This window comes from Tenrec ecaudatus, chromosome 2, assembly GCF_050624435.1.
Source record: "Tenrec ecaudatus isolate mTenEca1 chromosome 2, mTenEca1.hap1, whole genome shotgun sequence".
NCBI classification, from domain to species: Eukaryota; Metazoa; Chordata; class Mammalia; order Afrosoricida; family Tenrecidae; genus Tenrec; species Tenrec ecaudatus.
Window position 1 is genome coordinate 71307364 of NC_134531.1, and position 21058 is coordinate 71328421.

Genomic DNA, 21058 nt, shown 5'->3' on the forward strand with positions numbered 1-21058 from the left:
ACTTACTACCTTTGTCAAATAGACAATTCCATTCTTTTCTTTCTTTTTCTTTTTTTTTTGACAATTCCATTCTTGGAAACATTTTTCAAACTTATCTCTTTGAATGGCTGACACTCCCTCATTTTTTTCTTCACCTCTTCATCATCAAATTGTCCTTTCATGTCCCTCTTCATTCATGGAAACAAAAAGAAGTTGCACTGAGCAATGTCAGGTGAGTAAGGTTCATGGGGCTAGGGAGTCATGCTGTTTTTTGCCCAAAACTGGCTCACTGAGATGGCTGTGTAAGCAGGTGCATTGTCATGGTGGCAAAACCAGCTGCCCATCTGCTACAAATTAGGCCTTTTTTGCAGCACATTGTTACGCAATCTTTTCAGAACCTCTAAATAGAAAGCTTGGACAATAGTCTGACTTAGTGGAACAAACCCCAAATGCACTATGGTCTCATATATATATATATATATATATATATATATATATATATATATATATATATATATATATATAGCAAATGAGCATCATCTTGACCTTTGATTTTACTTGATGGGCTTTTCTTGGCGAGGCGACAATGGTCTTCCTTCCACTGGCCTGAATGATGTTTGTTTGGGGGTCATAGGATTGGCACCATCTCTCATCACCAGTGATGAAAAAGTCTGGGTCACTTTGGAGCTGTTCTTTCAAAGCACAGCATGTTTCCACTCACGCTCTTTTACCTGGTCAGTCAGAACCCAAGGCACAAATTTCCCAACAACCCTTCCAAATCTTCCCATCAAAATGCACTGATCCAAGCCCAAGATGGTCCAGGTAACTTCCCCATCTCTTCAGTGGTCTGTTGTCAGTCTTCAAGCTCAAGTGCACGAATTTTAGAGACATTTCATCCATTCGGGAAGTTGATGGACATCCAGAACAATGTCATCAATCAACATTTTACCTTTTTCAAAACTATTCGTACACTTGAGTTTTTCCTATAGTGCTGTTCTTGTAAGCTGTGTTCAACATCATAAAATTTCACAGCCACATGCTGCTGTCTGAAATTGGCCATCAAAAAAAATGAGGTTTGAGCGAAATTGTTTTTACAAAAAAATTCACCGTGACCAGTGAGCCTTCCCAGGCAACACCACTGGGTGCACTAACACAGAGCGAGGTGTTGGATGCTCACCTAGCGGAAAAAGGCAGACTATGAAAGCTCCGCCCAACAGAGCATTTTTCCACTGGGGGGAGATACCCCCTTGTACATCATTCCATAGAGGAAACTAGTTCTAATCTCTGAAACAAACCTAGATAAACTTCCCTTTTCGAGAATAATATCTTGGAAAAAACAAAAGCTTCTTGCAATAAACCCTGCTGCATGTGGCCGCAGGGACAAATGAAAACAAAAGCTGGGACCAGGCCTGTGATGTCACTCAAATAGAGCCATACTGTCTCCACTTCTGTAGACCATCTCAGGATAACAACATTCTTCTACTGACTTACCGGGAAAATGCATTTTACTGAATTATTGAAAGATGCCAATTGAGAGTTTTTCCAGCAAGCTACATGCATCCTTTGTTTCTATCACTAAAACTGCTTTTTGTGTTTGTCTGCTTTCTCTAATTCAAAACTAAACTCCTTTTATAAACAATACTACAGGTTAGAAAATTATAAATTATTGGTGCTGGAGAAGACTTTTAAGGATCATTGCTTCAACCTCATATTGTAGGGAAAAAAATCTGAGGTCTCAAGAAGTTAAGAGAACTCATTCAGCCATCATCAATTCACAGTGAGCTGGGACTTGACAATGGCAAATCTAATGAGCTTGTTATCACTATACACACACACACACATCCCAGCTCCTAATTAGAAGTTTGATTTTACTCGTCTATAAGTGGAAGAAAAGACTGGTGACCAAAAAATTTAGTTTAGTATTTTGCTGATTTTTTTTAAACAAAAAAAAAATCCTAAGCTCCCAAATTCCAAGCCCGAAGTAAATTCCATTTGCATTAGCTACACTATAGTAACCATTCTAAGAAAAGGGGGTGGGGTAAGCATACATCATTTATATGTACACATAGCTTACGTACATACCACAAAGGTATAAAATGGATCATGAGCAATACCCTGTGGAGTCTTTGAAAAAACTGGTTGCGCTGCCTGTTACTTTACTAGTATTTTATCCATTTTACTGAATAGACTTCTGATGATTTCAAAAACGCATGATTAGCACTTAAAAATGGTAAAAATAAAGAAGCAATTCATTTCTCCAATACACTTGACTAACAAGACTGAATGAGATCACAAAGACGTCTTACCGTAATATTTAAAAATGAAAAAACCTCTGGATTTTCAGGGTCCCCACACCTTAGGTCTGCCATGTAATCCTCAGCAGAAGTTTCCAATTCCTCATGACTGCCATTTTCCAGCAGGTCTACCGGGAACACCATTGTCTTTAACAACAAAAGGAGAAAACCATTCAGGATATAAAAGGCCCGCTTTACTAACAGGAAAAAGTACTGATTGGAGTACTGCTGCGTTTAATTGTAAGGCAACTCCCCTACTCATCCTACAAAGACATACTTCAATCTGAGCCTGCTGATTTAACCAACTATGTCTAAAACCACCACCTCTTAAAACCACCACTTACTAAAATCAGCCACGAGCAAGTTTTCCAATGCATCAGATCAAGTCAATTCTGATTCATGGTGGCCCCTATAGGACAGAGTAGAACTGCCCCTGTGGGTTTCCAAGACTAACTCTTTACAAAAGGAGAGAGCCTCATCTTTCTCCCACAGGGCAGCGGGGGTTTTTGAACTGCTGACTTTGTGGTTTAGCAGACCAACATATATCCCATATATTTAACCAGATGGCTAAATTACTTATTTAATTTTTTTTCAACTCACTTTCTTGTGCTATTTAATTATTGTTATTTTCTATGAACAAGTCATTGGTCTGGCAAAATTCTATTATGTGATCTCCAGCTTTGTTTCTATCACCAAGCCCACATTTTCCAATACTGTCCCTTCCTTTGTTTCCAACTTTTGCATGCCAATCACCAATGATCATCAATGCATCTTAATTGTATGTTTGATCAATTTCTGAACGAAGGCATTATTAGAATTCTTCAATTTCTTCATAACTAGTTATAGTGGTTGGTGCATACATTTGAAAAATAGTTATATTAATTGGGTTTCCTTGAATGCAGATAAGACAACCTGTCACAGAGAGCATTGTACTTCGAGATATTGAAATGTCCATTTTGACTATGAATGCGACATCATTCCTCTTAAGTGTGTTATTTATTCCCAGCACAGTAAACCACGATTTTCTGAATGCCTAGAACATCGATCTTTATGTGTTTTATGTCATTTTTAATGACTTCCAATTTTCCTAGATCCATACTTTGTGCATTTCAAGGTCCAACTATTAGATTTTTTCCAGCTGTTTCTTCTCCTTTTGAGTCATGTCCCATCAACAAATGAAGGTCCCAAAGGCTTTACTCCTTCTGTGTCATTATGGTCAACTCTAGTCTTTAAAACTGTATTAAAAGATCATTTTATTGGGGACTCTTACAACTCTTTTTGTCACAATCCATACATTCTTCGCATCAGGCAAATTTGTACATGTTGCCTTCATACTATTCTAGACATTTACTTTCTATTGAGCCCTTGGTATCAGCTCCTCTTTTTTTCTTCTCCCTCCCTCCCCCGCCCACCCTCATAACCCCTTGATAGATTTTACATCGTTATTAGTTTCATATCTCACAGCACCACTGTCTCCCTTCCCCGATGTTTTCTGTTGTTCTTCCCCCTGGAGAGGAGTGTATGGTTACTTCCTCTGGTTCCTGAGGCTTCCTCACCCCCCACTATCATGACCCCAGTGCTGCTTCTCAGTTCAGATTAGACTGGAACATGTGCACAGGTGTAGGTAAGAGATGGGAGTTCACGACACACAGAATCCAGGAACAGGAGTGGGAACAGTGGTAGCAGAAGGGTCGGGGGAAGTGGGAGAGAGGATGGGAGAAAGGGGGAACCGATTGCAAATGATCAACACATTTTGAGTACCTTCCAACCTGAGGGCTGGCTCACCTTCTGGCGCTATCTCTGACAAAGCTCTGCTGTTGTTCGCTAGGTTTTCAGTAACTGCCTTAGTCTGGAAGCTCTGCTGACACCTGTTATCTTTGGATGTCCTTGTTGGCATGTGAAATACCAATGGCATGGCTTCTTTCAGCATCATAGCAACATACAAGCCACCACGGTACGACAGACATATTAGAAACCACAAATTCTCACACTAAAGACATTCGTGGAGTGAAAAGCCTCATTTAGTTAGAAGCTGTGAGCCCTGGATACATTGAACACGACACCATCATAACTTTTCATATGAAAAATATTAGAAAATATTTCCGCAATCCCAGAGGCCCAGCCTGTGTTTAGAGAGAGGATAGACAAACAGAGAGAAATACAAACATACCTAAGATGCTTTTGTTTGCAAACCTGTCTGTGAATCCTCTGCTTTTATTATCAACCACTTTCAGTGTTAAATGTTATCGGCTAAATAATCACCTATTAGAATCTAAAGGAAGATGAACGAGTTTGAAATTATTATGAATCAGTAACAGCAGCAGATAACTTTACCAGGCTCTAGGAGATTTACACACGAAATCCCTTTCATACATGAGCAAACAGGGAGCTTTAGAGATTTAGCTAGCAACACACGATGGCCGGCCCATGGCCGTGGAGTCCACTGCAATTCATAGCCACCCTGCAGGACAGAATATTCTGCCCCCTGGGGTCTCCGGGGATGTGACTGTTTACAGAAGCAAACTGCTCCGAAAGACTAGCTAGTGGGTTTGAACCACTAACCTTTCAGTCAGCAGCTCAGAGCGTAATGAGTGTAATACACCACTCTCAAACTCACTGCTATTGAGTCAATGCTGACTTATATGACCCTACACCACTAGAGGGACTACAAGAATGTGAACAGTCAGCTCAATCTTCCAACAGAGTAATTCTTAAAATGCAAAAATCAAATATCATTGTCTTCATCCCGGCTAGAGGAACTCTCGACGGCATTGAGTTTGGTTGGACCTGATTAAATATTCTATGAATGTACTACAAAGAGCGCTAGAATTAGAATTCTGTGACCTTGGTCGCTGGTTGCTTTACCACTAACGTGCAGTCTGCACCCAGGAAAGCTTCTTTAGGCCTTTGTGTTCACACTGATAACATGATGCAACTGGACAGGATAATCCCAAATCCTTTCACCACTAAACTGACACGAATGTTTGTTTTTCATTTAACTTCACTATGTTGGTGTTATTGTAGGTGCTAACTCACAAGAGTAAGAAGCGCTGCCCAGTACAGTTCTGTGCCATCCCACAATCAGTGACGTACGACCTCATCATTGTAGCCACGTAGCCAATCCATCTTGCAGAAGGTCTTCCAAGCACGATGTCCTTGTCTAGTGATTGATCCTTCTTAATAAACAGATCTAAAGTGTGTGAGATAGAGTCTTACCACCCTCGTTTCTACAGACCATTCTGACTATACTTCCTCCAAGACGGAGCCACTCATTGTTCTGGCAACACCTGATACCGTCTCTGCCAGCATTTAAAGGCACCAATACTTCTTCGACCTTCCTTATGCATTTTCCAGCTTCCACATGCAAATGAGGTGACTGAAAACACCACGGATTGGGTCAGGTGCATCTTAGGCCTGAACATAGCATCTGCATTTTTGTTGTTGTTGTTGGGTGCTGTCCAGTAGGTTCCAATTCAGTTACTCACAACAAAACGAAAATACTGCCCAGACCCGCACCATCTTCACAATTGCTGTGCGGTTTGAGCCCAGTGTTGCAGCCACTTTATCAGTACTTTTCAGTGAAGGTCTTCCTCTCAGAGGCACCTCCACTCTGCAAAGCGGGACGTTCTGCTGCAGGAATGGTCCCTCCTGGTAGCATGCCCAAAGTACAAGAAATGAAGTTTCACCATCTTCGCGCTTACACTGGATTGTGGCTGTCCTTCTTCCAAGAAAGACGTGTCTGTTCATATAGAAGTCCACGGTACTTTGAATACTCTTTGTCATCACCATGATTCAAACGTGCCGTTTCTTTTCCTGTCTTCATTGTTCATTGCACAGTACTCACATACAGAGGAGGTAAGTGAAAACACTCTGGCTGGGGTCAGTCAAAGGAGCCCTGGTGGTGTAGTGATTATACCTTGAGCTACTCGCCCCAGGGCCAGCAGCTCAAAACCACCAGCCACTCCATGGGAGAAAGACGGAGCTTTCTACTCCTGTAGAAACCCACGGAGGCAGCTCCACCCTGCCCTACAGCGTAGCTGAGAGTCAGAATTTACTTGACGGCACTGAGTTTGGTGAGAGTGTCAGGCACATCTCAGTAATCATAGTGACACACCTGCTCTTTTACGCCTTAGAGCGGCCGTCTGCACTAGATCTGCATTTGATTCCTATGAGCCTTGGTTCTGAGCCCAAGCAAAAGGAAGCCTGTGTGTGACAACTTCAATTCTCTCCACTGATACTACTGATTCATCTGTAAGCGTTTTTAACTTCATTAAGTTCTTCCCTTTCTGTTTTCTGACTCCGGGTCTCTGCACATTTCATTGCAATACTTTGTCTTTTCAAGCTGCCCTGTTAAATCTTCTATTCACACTTTCACTCCATCATTTCTTCAGTTCACTTTAGCTATTCTACATTCAAAAACAAGTTCAAGAGTCTCTTCTAATAACCCACTTTGTTCTTTTTCTTTCTTTCCTGTCATTTAAAAAAAACTTTTTATTGGGGGCTCTTACAGCTCTTGTCACCATCCATGGTGTCAAGCACATTGTATCTATGTTCCCATCATCATTCTGAACATTTACTTTCTACTGGAGCCCTTTTCCCCTCCCTCCTCCAGCCTCCCTCCCTATGAGCCCGATGATTTATAAAACATTTTTTTCATGTCATTAAACTGACTACTGTCTCCCTTCACCCACTCTTCTGTTGTTTGTCCCCGGGGGGGGTGGGAGTTCGGTGTCAATCACTGTGGTCGGTTTGCTTTTTCATATATAGTTGTCCTTGTTGTCGGCCCGTTTGTCTCGTCTTCAGTCATTAGAGTTCAATGTGCCACAGGCTTTTTTGAGAGGGCCTCTCCATTCAGATGAGATATACTCATGGCTGCACCATGGCTCTCAGAGGAAGCCCCACTGAAGTTCTGGTACAATGTAGAGAGGGAAAGGGTGAGCAGGTTCCAGAGAAGAAAACAGAGGTCAGTATATCACTAAGCTGTCCCTCTTTTCCGTTGTTTTTAAGCTCCTGTTATATAATCGTACAGCTGTCAGACCAAATTCTGTCAAATATCTTATGCTCTGTGCATGGAAAACCAAAAGCCTTCACTAGATTCTGCATGAATGAGAAAGAGTAACATAGCCTTAGGTGAAGTAACTCATCAAAAAATGTCTGCAGAGTGGACAGTGAAGTGTAAAGTGTCCCAATTAATTTGTAAATTATGCAAATGGTTTGCTCATTAATCCAGGCTCACGTGGATAAAAACATAATACCCAGACCTCTTACATAACAGCTAAAAAATAGCCAATTCACATCAGTTACAGTAAACCATCTTTTAATCATCTCGCCCCTTTATCCTGAAAAATTGAACAATTTTTTTAAATTGAGCTTCCTAACAAGAAAACTATATATGAAAAAGAGAAAGCAGAATCCCATGATTGTAACTTTTCCCAATCCAATGTTTATTGTGGGTGCCAACTGTGCTCTGAAAGAGGGGACCATGTTTTATAAGCACAGCTCCTAAGTTATTTCATGATTCTTTTTTTTATTTCATGATTCTTATAAGCTATTAGTATTGTTTAGGGGAGATTTTTCTAGGGGAGAGATGGGGAAAGCCAAAGAAAAAGTATGGAATTTGTAAGAGCTGAAAAAGTTCTTCGCAAAAAAATATTGACCTCAACCGATCCAAGTGCCAAGTGCTCTCTGTCACGGCTGTTTTCCAAACACCTGCAACAGGTGGACCCGAGCAACCTAAGGACCATGTGCCTAACCTTTCACACAAGCAGCAGCTTCTTCTGTCTTCTTTTCTCCCGAGCATCATTTCTTTCCGTAACGGCGGCTGGGTAGTACATGAGCGCAACTAAGCATTTGGTCTGATTCGTGTGTCCCTTCTGCCCAAACAGGCCCTGAACCTGCATCGATTCAACCATCCCCTGATCTGAGGTCGGCTGTCTGGTATGGTTGACAAAACTAAAAACAGAGGCAACAGTTCTCAAAACGTCAGGCAGGCCTCCCTCCATCTGCTCAGCCACCTTTGCTGTGTAAACGGCCTTTCCTACCTCCGGGCGAGGAGGCGCTATAAGTTTGTAAGCAACACCGCAGGGAACTCAAAGGGCTCACACACGTGGCCTCTGTTTTAAATAGGAAGCAAAACCATCTTTTGAAATACTAAGTCAATTTTACAGAAAATCCTGTTGCGTGAAGAAGGGGAAAAAAAGTACCAATAATTTCCAAATGGACAGTGACGACCGTATAACTACAGCCACTCATCATCCCGGGAGAATCACTAAGAGGAAAAGAATCCAGCCACATATTGTTTCCAGCCACCGGCTAACAAACCAGAACCGAGAGCAATACAAACCAAGTCACTTTCTCCAAATGACTTCCTCTGTGGTGCGTAGATATGTGCATGTACATCTATCTGTGGGTCAGCAGAGTGGCATAAATACAGAATGATGCAAGACTTCATCAAATAGTGGCAAATATTTCCATATAAATTGGTTGTGGTACTTTTGTAAAATTTAGTCACAATGCTATAGTCAACCCAATAAGGCATAAAATAGATGAACAAAGTATATGTACAGAAACCAAGAGAATAAAATTCTGTTCAAATTAATAAAAAATAGTAAAATGCTTTAACATAAAATAGTTTTAAATAACCATATAGTAATAGAAGTCAACACATACAAAAGCAATCTATCGGCTACCTACAGAGTCCTGGTAAGATAGTAGGTTAAGCAATGGACTGCAACTACAAGGTTGGCAGTTCAAACCCAGCAGCTGCTCTACAAGTGAAAGATCGGGCTGTCTGCTAACACCCTACAAAAACTCTACTCAGCTTATAGGGTTTCAGTGACTCAGAACTGACTTTGACTTTGAGGAAAATGGGTATTATTTAGATAAGGATATTGAAGGGTAGAAAAATTAATTAACTTATTCAAAGAAAAAAACATTCAAGCCACATTAAGGACAAAAAAACCTAGAAATTGTTCTCCGAGATCCAAAGACTGCCCAGTTTAGTAACAGGATTCGATTCCCACAGAACAGGTCAAATCTGAGCCTGTATGTGTGGCAAAGAACAAAAGCACCACACTGGAAAAGAAAGCAGAGGAAGGAAGGCAACGAGGGGAACCATGCCATCAGACAGTACGTAAACATTAACTCAGCAACAAAATGTAAAGTGACACTGATCAAAAGAAATGGTTCAAAATTAAATGAGTGGAACAAAAAGATTGCCTCCAAAGAGATCTCAGGATCTCTTCATGACACTAAGCAACCAATCAACTCATGAAGGGATGGACTACTCCTATACAGAGCTGAAGAAACCCATTTTAAAACTTTTTGTACATTTTTGTATGATTACAGTCTTTTAAACACCCCCAGTGTGTACAACTCAAGGTTAAGAATCATATTCTTTTTTTATCAAAAGAGCTATAGAAACATATAAAGGAAAATTATCTTTATGGAAGGAATAAATCAAAGGGGTAAAAACAAGTAACTTTGAATGTATGTGATCTTCATCTGGGAGCCATGGTGGTGTGGCGGTTACACATAGGTCTACTAACCACAAGGGCAATGGTTCAAACCCACCAGGCGCTCCTCGGGAGAAAGACTTTCTGGTCCAGTAAGATGCACAGCCCCGCAGTTCTGTTCTGCCCTACAGCGTCACAGAGCACGCGAGGCTCTCTACGCTACAAACAGCTAGTCTCAGAACCCCAGGGGCACTTCTACCCTGCCCCTGAGTCAGCATCGACTTGATGGGAGAGTTTTGAGATAGGGTCACAATGAACTGAACAGGCTTGGTAAATGTGTTTCTTGTCCTTATAGTTAGCGGATTCCACATTTGCAAGCTCCCTACTTGCTAAAATCTATTTGTGACCCCAAATTAAAACCTGTGGAATTCACGAGCATAGTCATTCTACTACGCGAAGGCTCCCAGCCGCAGCCGAACAAGGCAAAACTGTCTTATTTCAATCCTCTAAAGGCAAACGTGTCCGTTTTGCAGTCTACTTACTGCTCTACTTTTTGTACTTCTGCTTTTTGTCTGTGGGTTTAACGCTTACAGGGGCATGATGCTGCAGTGCTGACTCGTATCCTGGGCACAAGAAGGTTGCAATGTGCCTCAGCGAGAAAACACCACAGGATCCTCATTTTTCATAGCAGGCGCTGCATTTATTAACTCAGCTACTTGCTAAACTGTATTTGCAAAAATCCCCCTCGGTACTCAGGGCACATTTAGGGTCATCTTAGGCGTCAAGCATACAGAGCAGCACACGGTTCCCAGCAAAGATGGGGAAGGCAGGCTTGATAGGAATTCAGTCCACAGGGACATAGCTAACTGTGAACGATGAGCATTGACTACAGGCTCTTAAAGGATCAGGCGTGCATTACAGTGCCGCTGGACATGGGACCAGGATGAACCCACCAACAATGTATATTAAATCGTGTATCTTTTTTTTCTTCTTTAACAAACAGAAGTTTATGTTCTCACATTTTAGGAGGCCGACTTCAGAGTGCCAGTCCCAGGGCTTTGTTGGCTCTGAGGATGGGGGGGATGGTGCTTGCCCTTGCAATACCTTTCGACCTGGTGCTCCTGGGCGATCTTCCTATCTGGACATCCCATTTCTCGTGTACATCAGAAGTGCCCAGCCGCAGGGACCCTGGGTCTAAAAGATACACACTCTTTCCCAGCTCTCCTTTATTGGTAGTGGTAGAAACAAAACTCACTTCCATCGAGTCAATTCTGACTCATCACGATCCTTGTGGGACAGGACAGAACTTCCCCAATGAGTTTCCAAGCCCCTAACTCTTTGACAGGAGGAGAAAAAGCCTCATCTTGCTCCTGAGTAGCAGCTGGTGGTGTCCAACTGCTGGCCCTGTGGTTACCAACCCAGTTCCTAACCACTCTCAAAACACAAACTCCACCGGGGAGTCCATGCTGACTCATCTCAACCCTATAGGACAGGGTAGAACTTCCCCCTGAGTTTCCAGAACTGCCCCCCCCCCCTTTCTCCTGGGCAGCAGCTGGTACCCTCCTCACTGCTGTGCTTGCAGGTCGCAGCACCATGTGTACCTGTGACGCCACCAGGCTTTCATCACTGCTGTGCCCCTCCAATCTCTTCTCCTTTATCCCTTTCTCCTTTTTTTAAATCATTTTATTAGGGGCTCATACAACTCTTATCACAATCCATACATACATCAATTGTGTAAAGCACACTTGTACATTCATTGCCCTCAACAATCTCAAAACATTTGCTCTCCACTTAAGCCCTTGGTATCAGCTCATTTTCCTCCCTCCCGCCCTCCCTCCCCGTAAAGCATGTATCTTTAAAGAGAAGCACACACAAATGCTGCTATATACTGATGGGTTGATTAAAATATTGTGACCAGAGGCTCACAGAAACTTAACCACGTATTTCCCCTTGGAGCAATGGTTCAGTATTTACTAATTCGGTGTCCGTGTTGACTTTATCATGAATAACTATCATGAATAATCCAAATGAAATTGAGATGTAGTCAATTAATATGGCCCTTATGTGCTGTATTGTAACTTTGGATTCTAAACACAAGGCTATAGTCCCATGCTGGAGAGCGTTGTCTGCGATGCGAATGGCCGAGATTAAGGGGGACTAAGTCTTGACTTTAACAGAGGGTATCACCCACATCACACCCTTTGTTTCCTGGGGGTTACCTTTAAACTCTGCTTTCCTTCAGGGTAGGTGACCTCGAGGTACCGTGCGTAATGTGTTGTTGGCTTGAAACCACCAGCTGCTCCAAGGCTTCCTACTCCAATAAAGAGTGAACGTCTCAGAAACCCACAGGGGCAATTCTGTCCTGTACGGTCACTGAGTCAGAAACGAAATGATGGAAGTGACTTCGGTTTTTGGCTTTGCTAGAGGGCGTGCCTTAAGATACTATTCTTCATTTTCCTTGGGGGGGGTGGGGGGAGGGTATGGTCCACTAACAGTCAAAAGCTATACCACCATCAAAGCCGTTCCTCTGTGCATAAGAGCCATCTCTGACACACAGAGAAATCCCAGGACCATTGCAAGAACACATTCCAGATCTCTGTCTAGAGTGGAAGAGGTTGAAATCAGAGGCTCCAAAGACGGCGGCATGGAGACTATGGGACAGAGCGAGAGGGGCAGCCCTGAGACTTTGGCACTGTGAGGCAGAGGACACAAAGGCTTCCTGGTCCATGGAGGAGAGGCCAAGGGACCATGTGGCTGAGAGGCCCAGAGAGACTTGGCTGCTGGCTGAAGGGAGGTCTTATTGTAGACCATGGCGGTATCCTTTACTCTCTACTGATCCTGACTGTGATAACCTATTAACTCCCTTAACAAGCCCCCATAATCGTGAGGACTGTCTGTGAGTTGTGGCCACTGCAACTAGCGATCGAGCCCAGCAGAGAAGTGGAGTGCTGGGGGAGGAGCGGTTGGTGTCAGAATATAGAAAGATGGCTTGAAGATGCATTCCTGACCCCTGCCTCTAGACAATAGGGAAGCCAGAGAGGTCAAATAGCGTCCTACATCATTTACCGCAGAAATGCTTGTTAAAAGTTCTATACCTTAAAAACAAAAAAAATGGGAGAAAAACACAATTCATAGAGTTAAGATCCTTCATACGAACAACATTTATTTTTTAGGTAAGATGTCAATAGGCCAAGGGAATGAACAGACCATTCATTAAAAAGGAAAAACAAATCTCAAAAATGCTGACCTTGAGTAGCATTAGGGGTCTTTCAAGCTTGTGAGCAGTCTCTGAGATACAACTACCGGTTTCCTCTCACGGAGCGAAAGAGTAAGGAGGGAACCCAAAACACAGAGAAAACTCGAGTCTATATACATAACTGCTAGGCCCAGCTCAACCATGGGAGTTCAGAAGAAAAAGGTGGTGCCTGGCTGATCTGCCTGGGGACACAATAGATAATCCCCACCCCTGCAAGAATGACAGTCAAAGGCCCCACCAGAGTTCAGTCTCTAGAGTCCACTGCCTCAAGGTGCTCTCTAAACCTTGAATCAAAACTTACACCAAAGCAATGGAACAACCAGAACACAATGAAATAGAAACTCACATTGACACGGTGGGTGTGACCGCTGTAACTAACTTCATTGATGAACTTGTGTGGATACTGTCCAATGGAAATCTACCTTGCTGTGTACATTTTCACCCCTGGAAGGGCAAAATGCCAACAAAACTTAATAAAAAAGAAATCTTCTTATTTAAATGTTCAATGTGTAATCTTAAAAATCTAGCTGCAGTATCATTTTAAATAATTCAATTTGTGGATAATATTGGTGTATGCGTGTCTACACTGGGAAAGTCGTACAGACACACATCTGTTGTCTGGTTCACAGTAGTGACTCTGGGTGAGGGAGGGTGAGGAAGGACCTCTGGGTGAGGGAGGGTGGGGTAAGGAGGGAGTCACAGGGCGGGATGTAGATCAGATCAGATCCTCCTCCCTCCCAGTGCAGTGAACTCTCAAACCTAAAACTTAGATTACATGCCTGGCTCCCAGCGCCAAGGACGACAAAAGGCAAGGACAGAAAGAAGGACTCATCCAAGGCTGGGATCAACCCATAAGCAAAGTGTTCAAAGGTGCTGGACAGTAGAAACACAAAAAATTTTGCCCCAAATTGCCAGAGGAGTTCCTAAGGGGGGGGGGGGTGTCATCGTGGACCTCCGCAGCGGCTAACCAAATGAGTACAGAGGAAGCAGCTTATAAGAAAAACCTGGCAATTTATTTTCAAAATACCAGACAGACATGTGGGATTGGGTTGCCAGGAGTCAGAATCAACGCACTGGCCATTGGCTTGATTAGGTTTTCATGTCACGAACAGATGTGAAGTCCTTACCTTATGATCTTGTCACTCTATGCATGTAAAGCAAAAACAAAACAAAACAAATAAACAAAAACTATTGCCGCAGTTCCAATTAGATGTGCTCTTATTCCCCATAAAGGGTGTTTACACATGGCACCATGACTAGGGGGTGGCTACAGACAAGGTCTCTCAGCAATGTACTCTCATCAGGTTTCCCAGGAAAGTTTTCCTTCATGAAAACTTTTTGTACCATGGGACAAAAATCCATTTTGAGATCAAGGCTAACACCAAATGTCTAACAAAACTCTCGTGAACATCTGGCCAAATCATTTAAGCTTTGCCACAAGTTTACAGAAATGCTGCCCACCTATGAAACAACCGTGTTTAGATGGGTCAACACGTTAAGAAAGGTTGAGAAGACCTCAAAGATGAATTCAAGGCAGAGAGATCAGCTGAGAAGGTTATAGCAACCTGTTTCAGGTATTTACAAAAGGGTATCTTGATCGATTGTTCTCAAAGGACAAAGGACAATCGACCACGGGGATTTTTCTTTTTTTAATTAAAAGATCATTTTATTGGGGGCTCTTCCAACTATTAGAACAATCCATACATCAATTGTATCAAGCATATTTGTACATATGTTGCCCTCATTCTTTTCTAGACATTTATTTTCTATTGAGCCCTTGGTACCAGTTTTTTTTCTCCCTCTTCCTCGTGATCCTCTGATAAATTATAAATTATTATTATTTTCATAACTTACACCATCCTCTGTCTCCCTTTCCCCATGGTTTCTGTTGTTCTTCCCCCAGAAGGTGGGTGTGTGGTTATGTGTCAATCATTGCAATGGGTTCCACCCCTCCTTCCTCCCCTATTGTCTCCAGCTTCTCCCTACCCTTTTGGTATTGCTATTCCCATTCCTGCTCCTGGATTCTGTGTGTCGTGAGTCTTACCTGTTATCTGTACCTATGCACACGCTCCGGTCTAGCCCGCAGTGAGGCAGGACTGGGGTCATGACAGTGTGGGGTGAGGGAAGCCTCAAGGAACCAGAGAAACACTGTTTGTTTCATCGGTGCTTTCCTGCGTCCTGGCTGACTCATCTCTTCCTGCAACCCTCTGTGGGGGATGTCCCATTGTCTACAGATGGGTTTGGGATCTCTGCTCCCAGTCCCCACTCGTTCTCAACAATGTTTTTTTGTTTGGGGGGGGGGTTGTTTGTTTGGGGTCTTCTGATGCCTGTTTCCCAGTCCAGATGACACCTCTTGATCGCTCCAGCCGGTGTGCTTCATCCAGGTGGGCTTGCTGATTCCCTGCTAGATGTGACCGCTTGTCCAACTTCAAGGATCATGGGGCTTTTGAAGAAGTTTTAAAATGGTGCAGACTGAGTAAAGGGCTAAAAAGCTGTGCCAAGAAGCTCTATTCACCATGACAACACACCTGGCATTTGTGGAGGCTGCCCTACAAGAATATTCCCTGGGAAACTTACTCCTTCCACCCTACAGCCCTGAACTTGCCCCGGCTGACACCTTTCTGTTTCCTAAACTCAGGCACATTTCAAAAGAACGTGATTGAGTGCCTCGAGAATGTGCCACCCTGACCTCGTATGAATGGAAGAGAATTCTTCAGGGAAGGGTCCAAAGATGGAAACAATGCCTTCAGAAACACCACCTACAGACCCAGGTGAAGAAACAATGGTTTCACATCTTAATATTTTTGTTGAAGACAGGTTTTTAGAGACCAAAATGCAGTAGTCCTTCAAACAGAACAAGGGGGTGGTTACATGGTTCAACATCAGGAAAGGTGTGTGTCAAGATCGTATCCTTTGACCATACTTCTTCCATCTGTATGCTGAGCAAAGAATCCGAGAAGCAGGACGACATGTCGAAGATTACAGCATCAGGACTGCAGGAAGGTTCATTACCAAATCTGTGATATGCAGGTGACACTGTACTTGCTGAAAGTGAAGAGAACTTGCAGTCTTCCTGATGATGATCAGAGCCTATAGGCTTCAGTATAGATTATACATCGACAAAGATAACCCAAATCCTCACAACTAGATCAACAGACAATATCATGATTTTTTTTTAAAGTTGAAGTTTCCAAGAACTTCATTTTACTGAAATCCACAATCAACATTCAGATAAGCAGCAGTCAAGAAGTCAAATGATGTACTTAGATGGGCACTAGACATCTTTAAAGTGTTAAAGAGCAAAGATTTCATTTTGAGGACTCAGGTACATCTGACCCAAGCCATGGTATTTTCAATCGCCTCATCTGAATGTAAAAGTTGGACAATTAATAAGACGACTGAAGTATTGATTGATACATTTGAATTAAGGTGCTTTCCAAGAACACTGAAAGCACCCTGGGCTTTCAGAACAAACAAAACCCTGGCCAGAACAAACAGATCCGTCTGAGAGCCAGAATGCTCCTTAGCAGCGAGAATGGTGATCCTTCATCTATGTTCTGTGTACATGTTATAAGGAGAGACCTGTCCTTGAAAAAGAGCATCATGGTGAAACAGAGGGTCAGTGCAAACGAGGAAGATCCTAATGGGGTCGACTGGCTGTAACAGGGGGTTCAAACATAACAGGTGTGAGGATGGCACAGGACCAGACAGCAGTTCATTCTGCTGTACACAGGGCCCCTGTGTACAACACTAGCACTTAACAACCCAGAGCAATACTTTGACTCACTCTTGCATATACACTCCTCAATACATACGCAAAAACCTAAAATAAATTAGATATACAAGAGTGCTTGAAAAAGTTCATGAGACTCTATTTTCTACTACTCTCTTCTTTTGCAGTTATGAATTTCAATAAAACTTTTGGTTATTGAAAAAAATCAAAAGTTCGTGGAAAAATTCCACTATATTTTTTCAAGTTTAACTGTTTTACTGATATATAAATTACTCATAATACAATTCAATGGTTGGAAAAAAATTTTTTTTAAGTTGTCAAGTCATCACCACAATCAATTTTACAACATTTTCTTAATTTTAGTACTCATTATTAGCTCCCCATTTTCCCCCAGCCTCCCCTGCCATAAATAACCCTAAGAAACCATTAATGAAAATTTCATGCTCTTTGCATGCCATTTTCCCATGGAATTTTGGAAGCCCCCATGTATTTAAGAAACAAGAGCATGCCCGTAACTGAGGCTCGCACTGGCCCCTGCATAATCCACTGCTGATAAAGGACAGAGGGTGGGGTGTGTGCTTCCAGAACATACCAGCAGTGCATGCCCCAGATTACTGAGCATTCCAATCCTTCAAAAGCTGCTTATTCAGCTCAGACCACACAAACCAGTAACTATTAAACAAATGCACCATAAAATTGTGTCCTAAAATTCTTTTTCATACCTGACTTCAATCCTATGTATCTGACTTCATCATACTTTATCAACGTCAATAGGATTTAGACATATGAAGCCTTGAGATATAGATTATTTTTAATACAGATGTTTAACCAACATATAGGAACATTGGTGGCACAAGAGTCAGTGTTTGGTTGTTGACCAAAAGGTTAGCTGTTCAAAGCTGGTCAGCAGCTCCATGAGGGAAAGACCTGGAGATGGGCTCCTACAGAGATTGTTGTTCGGTGCCATCGAGTTGTTTCCAACTCATAGCAACCCTGCGCACAACAAACCCAAACACTGCCCGGTCCTCAGCTACCCTCACAACTGCCATGTTTGGGACACTGAAGCAGTCACGGTGTCGATCCATCTGCCCTCTACTTTACCAAGCATGACCTCCATCCCCAGGGACTGGTCTCTCCTGACGACATCTCCAGAGCACAGAGTCGCACCATCCTTGCCTCTAAGGAGCATTTTGGCTGTACTGCTTCCAGGGAAGATTTGTTTGTTCCTGAAATGTATCTGCTGCATGACTGAACTGCATCCGTTCTCCTTCAGGCTTCCACATGATCCTGTAGAGCACAGCCTAGGAGAGCTATGGTGCAGGTCCACTCCATGACGTGGGGACACTGGGGCCGAATCGGCTCTGAGGCACCTCACAACAACCAGCACATGCACTGTTCTAGATAAATGAAGGGCTTCAAAAAGTTTGTGGAAACATGGAATTAGAGATGATGGAATTTTTCCATGAACTTTTGGAAGTTCCCTCATAGTTAACATATAAAGTATCATAGAAATGTATTTCCACTGGAGCCATGAAAAAAAAAAAAACAACCTTCCTTTTGAAGAAACTAAGTCTAATTCCAAACAGAAGTTAAAAAATAAAATTGGGGCTAAAAGTGGCGTTTTTTTTAAAAAACATTTTATTATTAAGGGCTCATACAACTCTTATCACAGTCCACACATATACATACATCAATTGTATAAAGCACATCCGTACATTCTTTGCCCCAATCATTCTCATAGCATTTGCTCTCCACGTAAGCCCTCCGCAGTGGCGTGCTTTTTTATGAACTACACTGACCCACAATTACTGCCCTACGTCGGTCCCTGGTCGCCACTATCTGCAGTGCCTCACCCACCTGGAAAAGCAGCAGGCTGGCTGTTGTCCCACATCCTTTCCCCAGACCTTTCCCATTCCACTTTCCACCATGGCCCCCTCCACCTGCTCTTGTCAAGCCCACCGGCAAGGCATTCTCAGGTGAGCCTGCTTCCCCAGAGCCGCTAACACCTTTTCTTAACCCACTGACAACAGGCCCATGCAGAGAAAGGCTGCGAGTAGTAAGCTTTCCGTCTGCCCTCAGGACACACGTCCTAAACAAATGACTGGCTGGGTCACAGTATGAATAAAACAAGGCCAGGTGTGGGGAGGAAGGACAGCCACAGAACAGAGACACGTACGTACAGGCGTGTGAACCTTGAGAGGGGCTGGCAGGGAAAAGCAACAATGAGTTTTGAACAAGCAGAGAGAGAAGGGAAGGTCCTTTAAAAAGAGGGAAGGTGTTCAATGGAATACTGGCACACTTCAAAGCCCTCTGCTTAGAAGATGCATTCAAGCACTTTATCCAGCAGCACTGGACACGTTGGACTGACAGGAAGAAATATGAGACACATTAAGGCAAAGCTTTGTGCAGGCTGCATATGTTCCTTGCATGACAAAGGAGCTCTGGTGCCGCAGCGGGGAAGCGCTCAGCCGCTAACCAAAAGGTTGAGGCTTCCAACCCACCCACATGCTGGAGATTCCAGCTCTGGAAGCCCGTGGGGCAGTTCTACGCTGTTCTGTAAGGACACCGAGTTGGATCGACTCGAGAGCAGTGGGCGTATCACATGACAATATGATATCACATGACTTGCCTGATTTTGTTTTGTTTCTTCCATCATCTCTCTTATCCTAACAGGCTCAGAACTCCAGATACAAGAATCCTGGTCTTTCTATTTCTAACACCTAACAAAGCACTTAGTACAAGTTTCTCAGAGACTGACTGCAGACTCAAATTAGATCATGAGACCTAAGAATTAAATGAAGGCAAAAAACGCCAAAGTTGTTGCGCTCAGGCCTGTCGCCCCGATGGCAGCTCTAGACTCTTACACGTTTTAAACAGCCCCACAACATTGCAATGTCGATGCAAAATTGAAATTTTCCCTTCCTGTTTTTTCCCACTCTGCCCCCTTTTTTGTGTACTTCAAAATAGATGTTTTATTTTCCTGTCATCATAAGGGAAAGGAATCTCTGACAAATTGGGAGCCTGGATTTTCATCCCAGCAAAGGCACTGTAACTGTGACCTTGGGCAGGATTTCCCTCTCCAAGGCATTATTTCTCCATCTACCCAACTGGAACACAAATCATGCTGAGGATGACATGCGGTGACCGGTATACATGCATGGGACAGTTGTCAGGGTCTACATCGATCTGAGGCATCGATGGAGGTTCGGTAGTTAAGATTCTCCCCTCCTGCATTAATTAAGCTGGGTTGTCTAGAGAAACAAGTGCAGGGACAACATCATATATGTACAAGAAGAGCTTTAGATCAAGAAGTAATTTTATATCCAGAGGCAGCCCAGCCCAGTCCATCTCAAGTCCATATATGTGTATGTCCGATGCTAGCCAGGGCCTCTTTCAGACTCACACAGCTACAGGCCAATGGCGCAGAAAGGTGGAGTGGGAAGCAGGGAGATCACAGCCCGGGGTGGGGAGGGGGGGGCAGAGCTGCACAGATCCTAGGTCCAGGGAAACACGGCAGGGCTCCACCAGTTCCCCAAGTCTGTGACCTACATGGGGCTGACCTCAGAGGCAGGCACAGAGACCCAGCGAGGAGAAAGGCAGAGAGGAAGGGAATTTCTCACTGTCTCTCTTGGAGAAGGCCACACCTCCAATCAGACTGTGATCTGATTGACAGGCAGGCTCCACTGCTACACATTCATACAGGGTCAAGTTGATGTAAAATCTAACCATGACACCGCTAGCTACAGGAGACCCAGGTTCAATCCCAGGCTCATAGACCTCAGGTACAGCTATGGCCCATTTGCCAATGGAGGCTTGCATGTCGCCATGGTGCTGAACACATTAGCAGAGCTTCTTAACTCAGACACACTAAGCAATCTACCTGATGATAAAAGCCTGGGGACCACGTCTGTAAACCAACCACTGAGAGCCCCTGGATCACACCGGTCAGCTCTGTAACCACACGGGGATGGCACAGGACCAGGCAGGGTTCTGCTCCATTATGAATGGGGTTGCAGCGAGCAGGGGGCCAGTTCAGGTGGGGGACAGCAACATAGAAGAGTGCAGATTCCCAGCTGAGAGAGTAAGACTATATCTGAAAAACACGAAAGCTTTTTTCCAAACTATACTCTCTCTTCCCCAAAATTGGATCTGAGAATGCAAGGAGTCTTCCTTTGCGACACTCAGACTGGGGTGCTTTCACTGTCATCAACCTCTTGCCCCTAGCCCCATCACAGAACACCATCTTGCGCAGCCAGCCTCTACTTCTCTGGACTCCATTAAGCCTATCACAGTGACCCGCTCCCCTTCCCGGAGACCAGAGAACATCATGTACAAGGGAGTT

At 43.5% G+C, this 21058-nt stretch overlaps 1 protein-coding gene across 2 annotated transcripts in view; it reads right to left on the reverse strand.

Annotated features, from left to right (window-relative positions):
- The window catches only part of FAM169A (family with sequence similarity 169 member A), a 52200-nt gene extending 49783 nt beyond the window's left edge, over positions 1-2417 (reverse strand). For both annotated transcript variants that reach the window (XM_075543045.1, XM_075543044.1), the window contains exon 1: positions 2286-2417. In XM_075543045.1, coding sequence (XP_075399160.1) covers positions 2286-2417 — 132 coding nt within the window. The remainder of the gene's footprint in view (positions 1-2285) is intronic.
- Positions 2418-21058: the final 18641 nt, after the last annotated feature.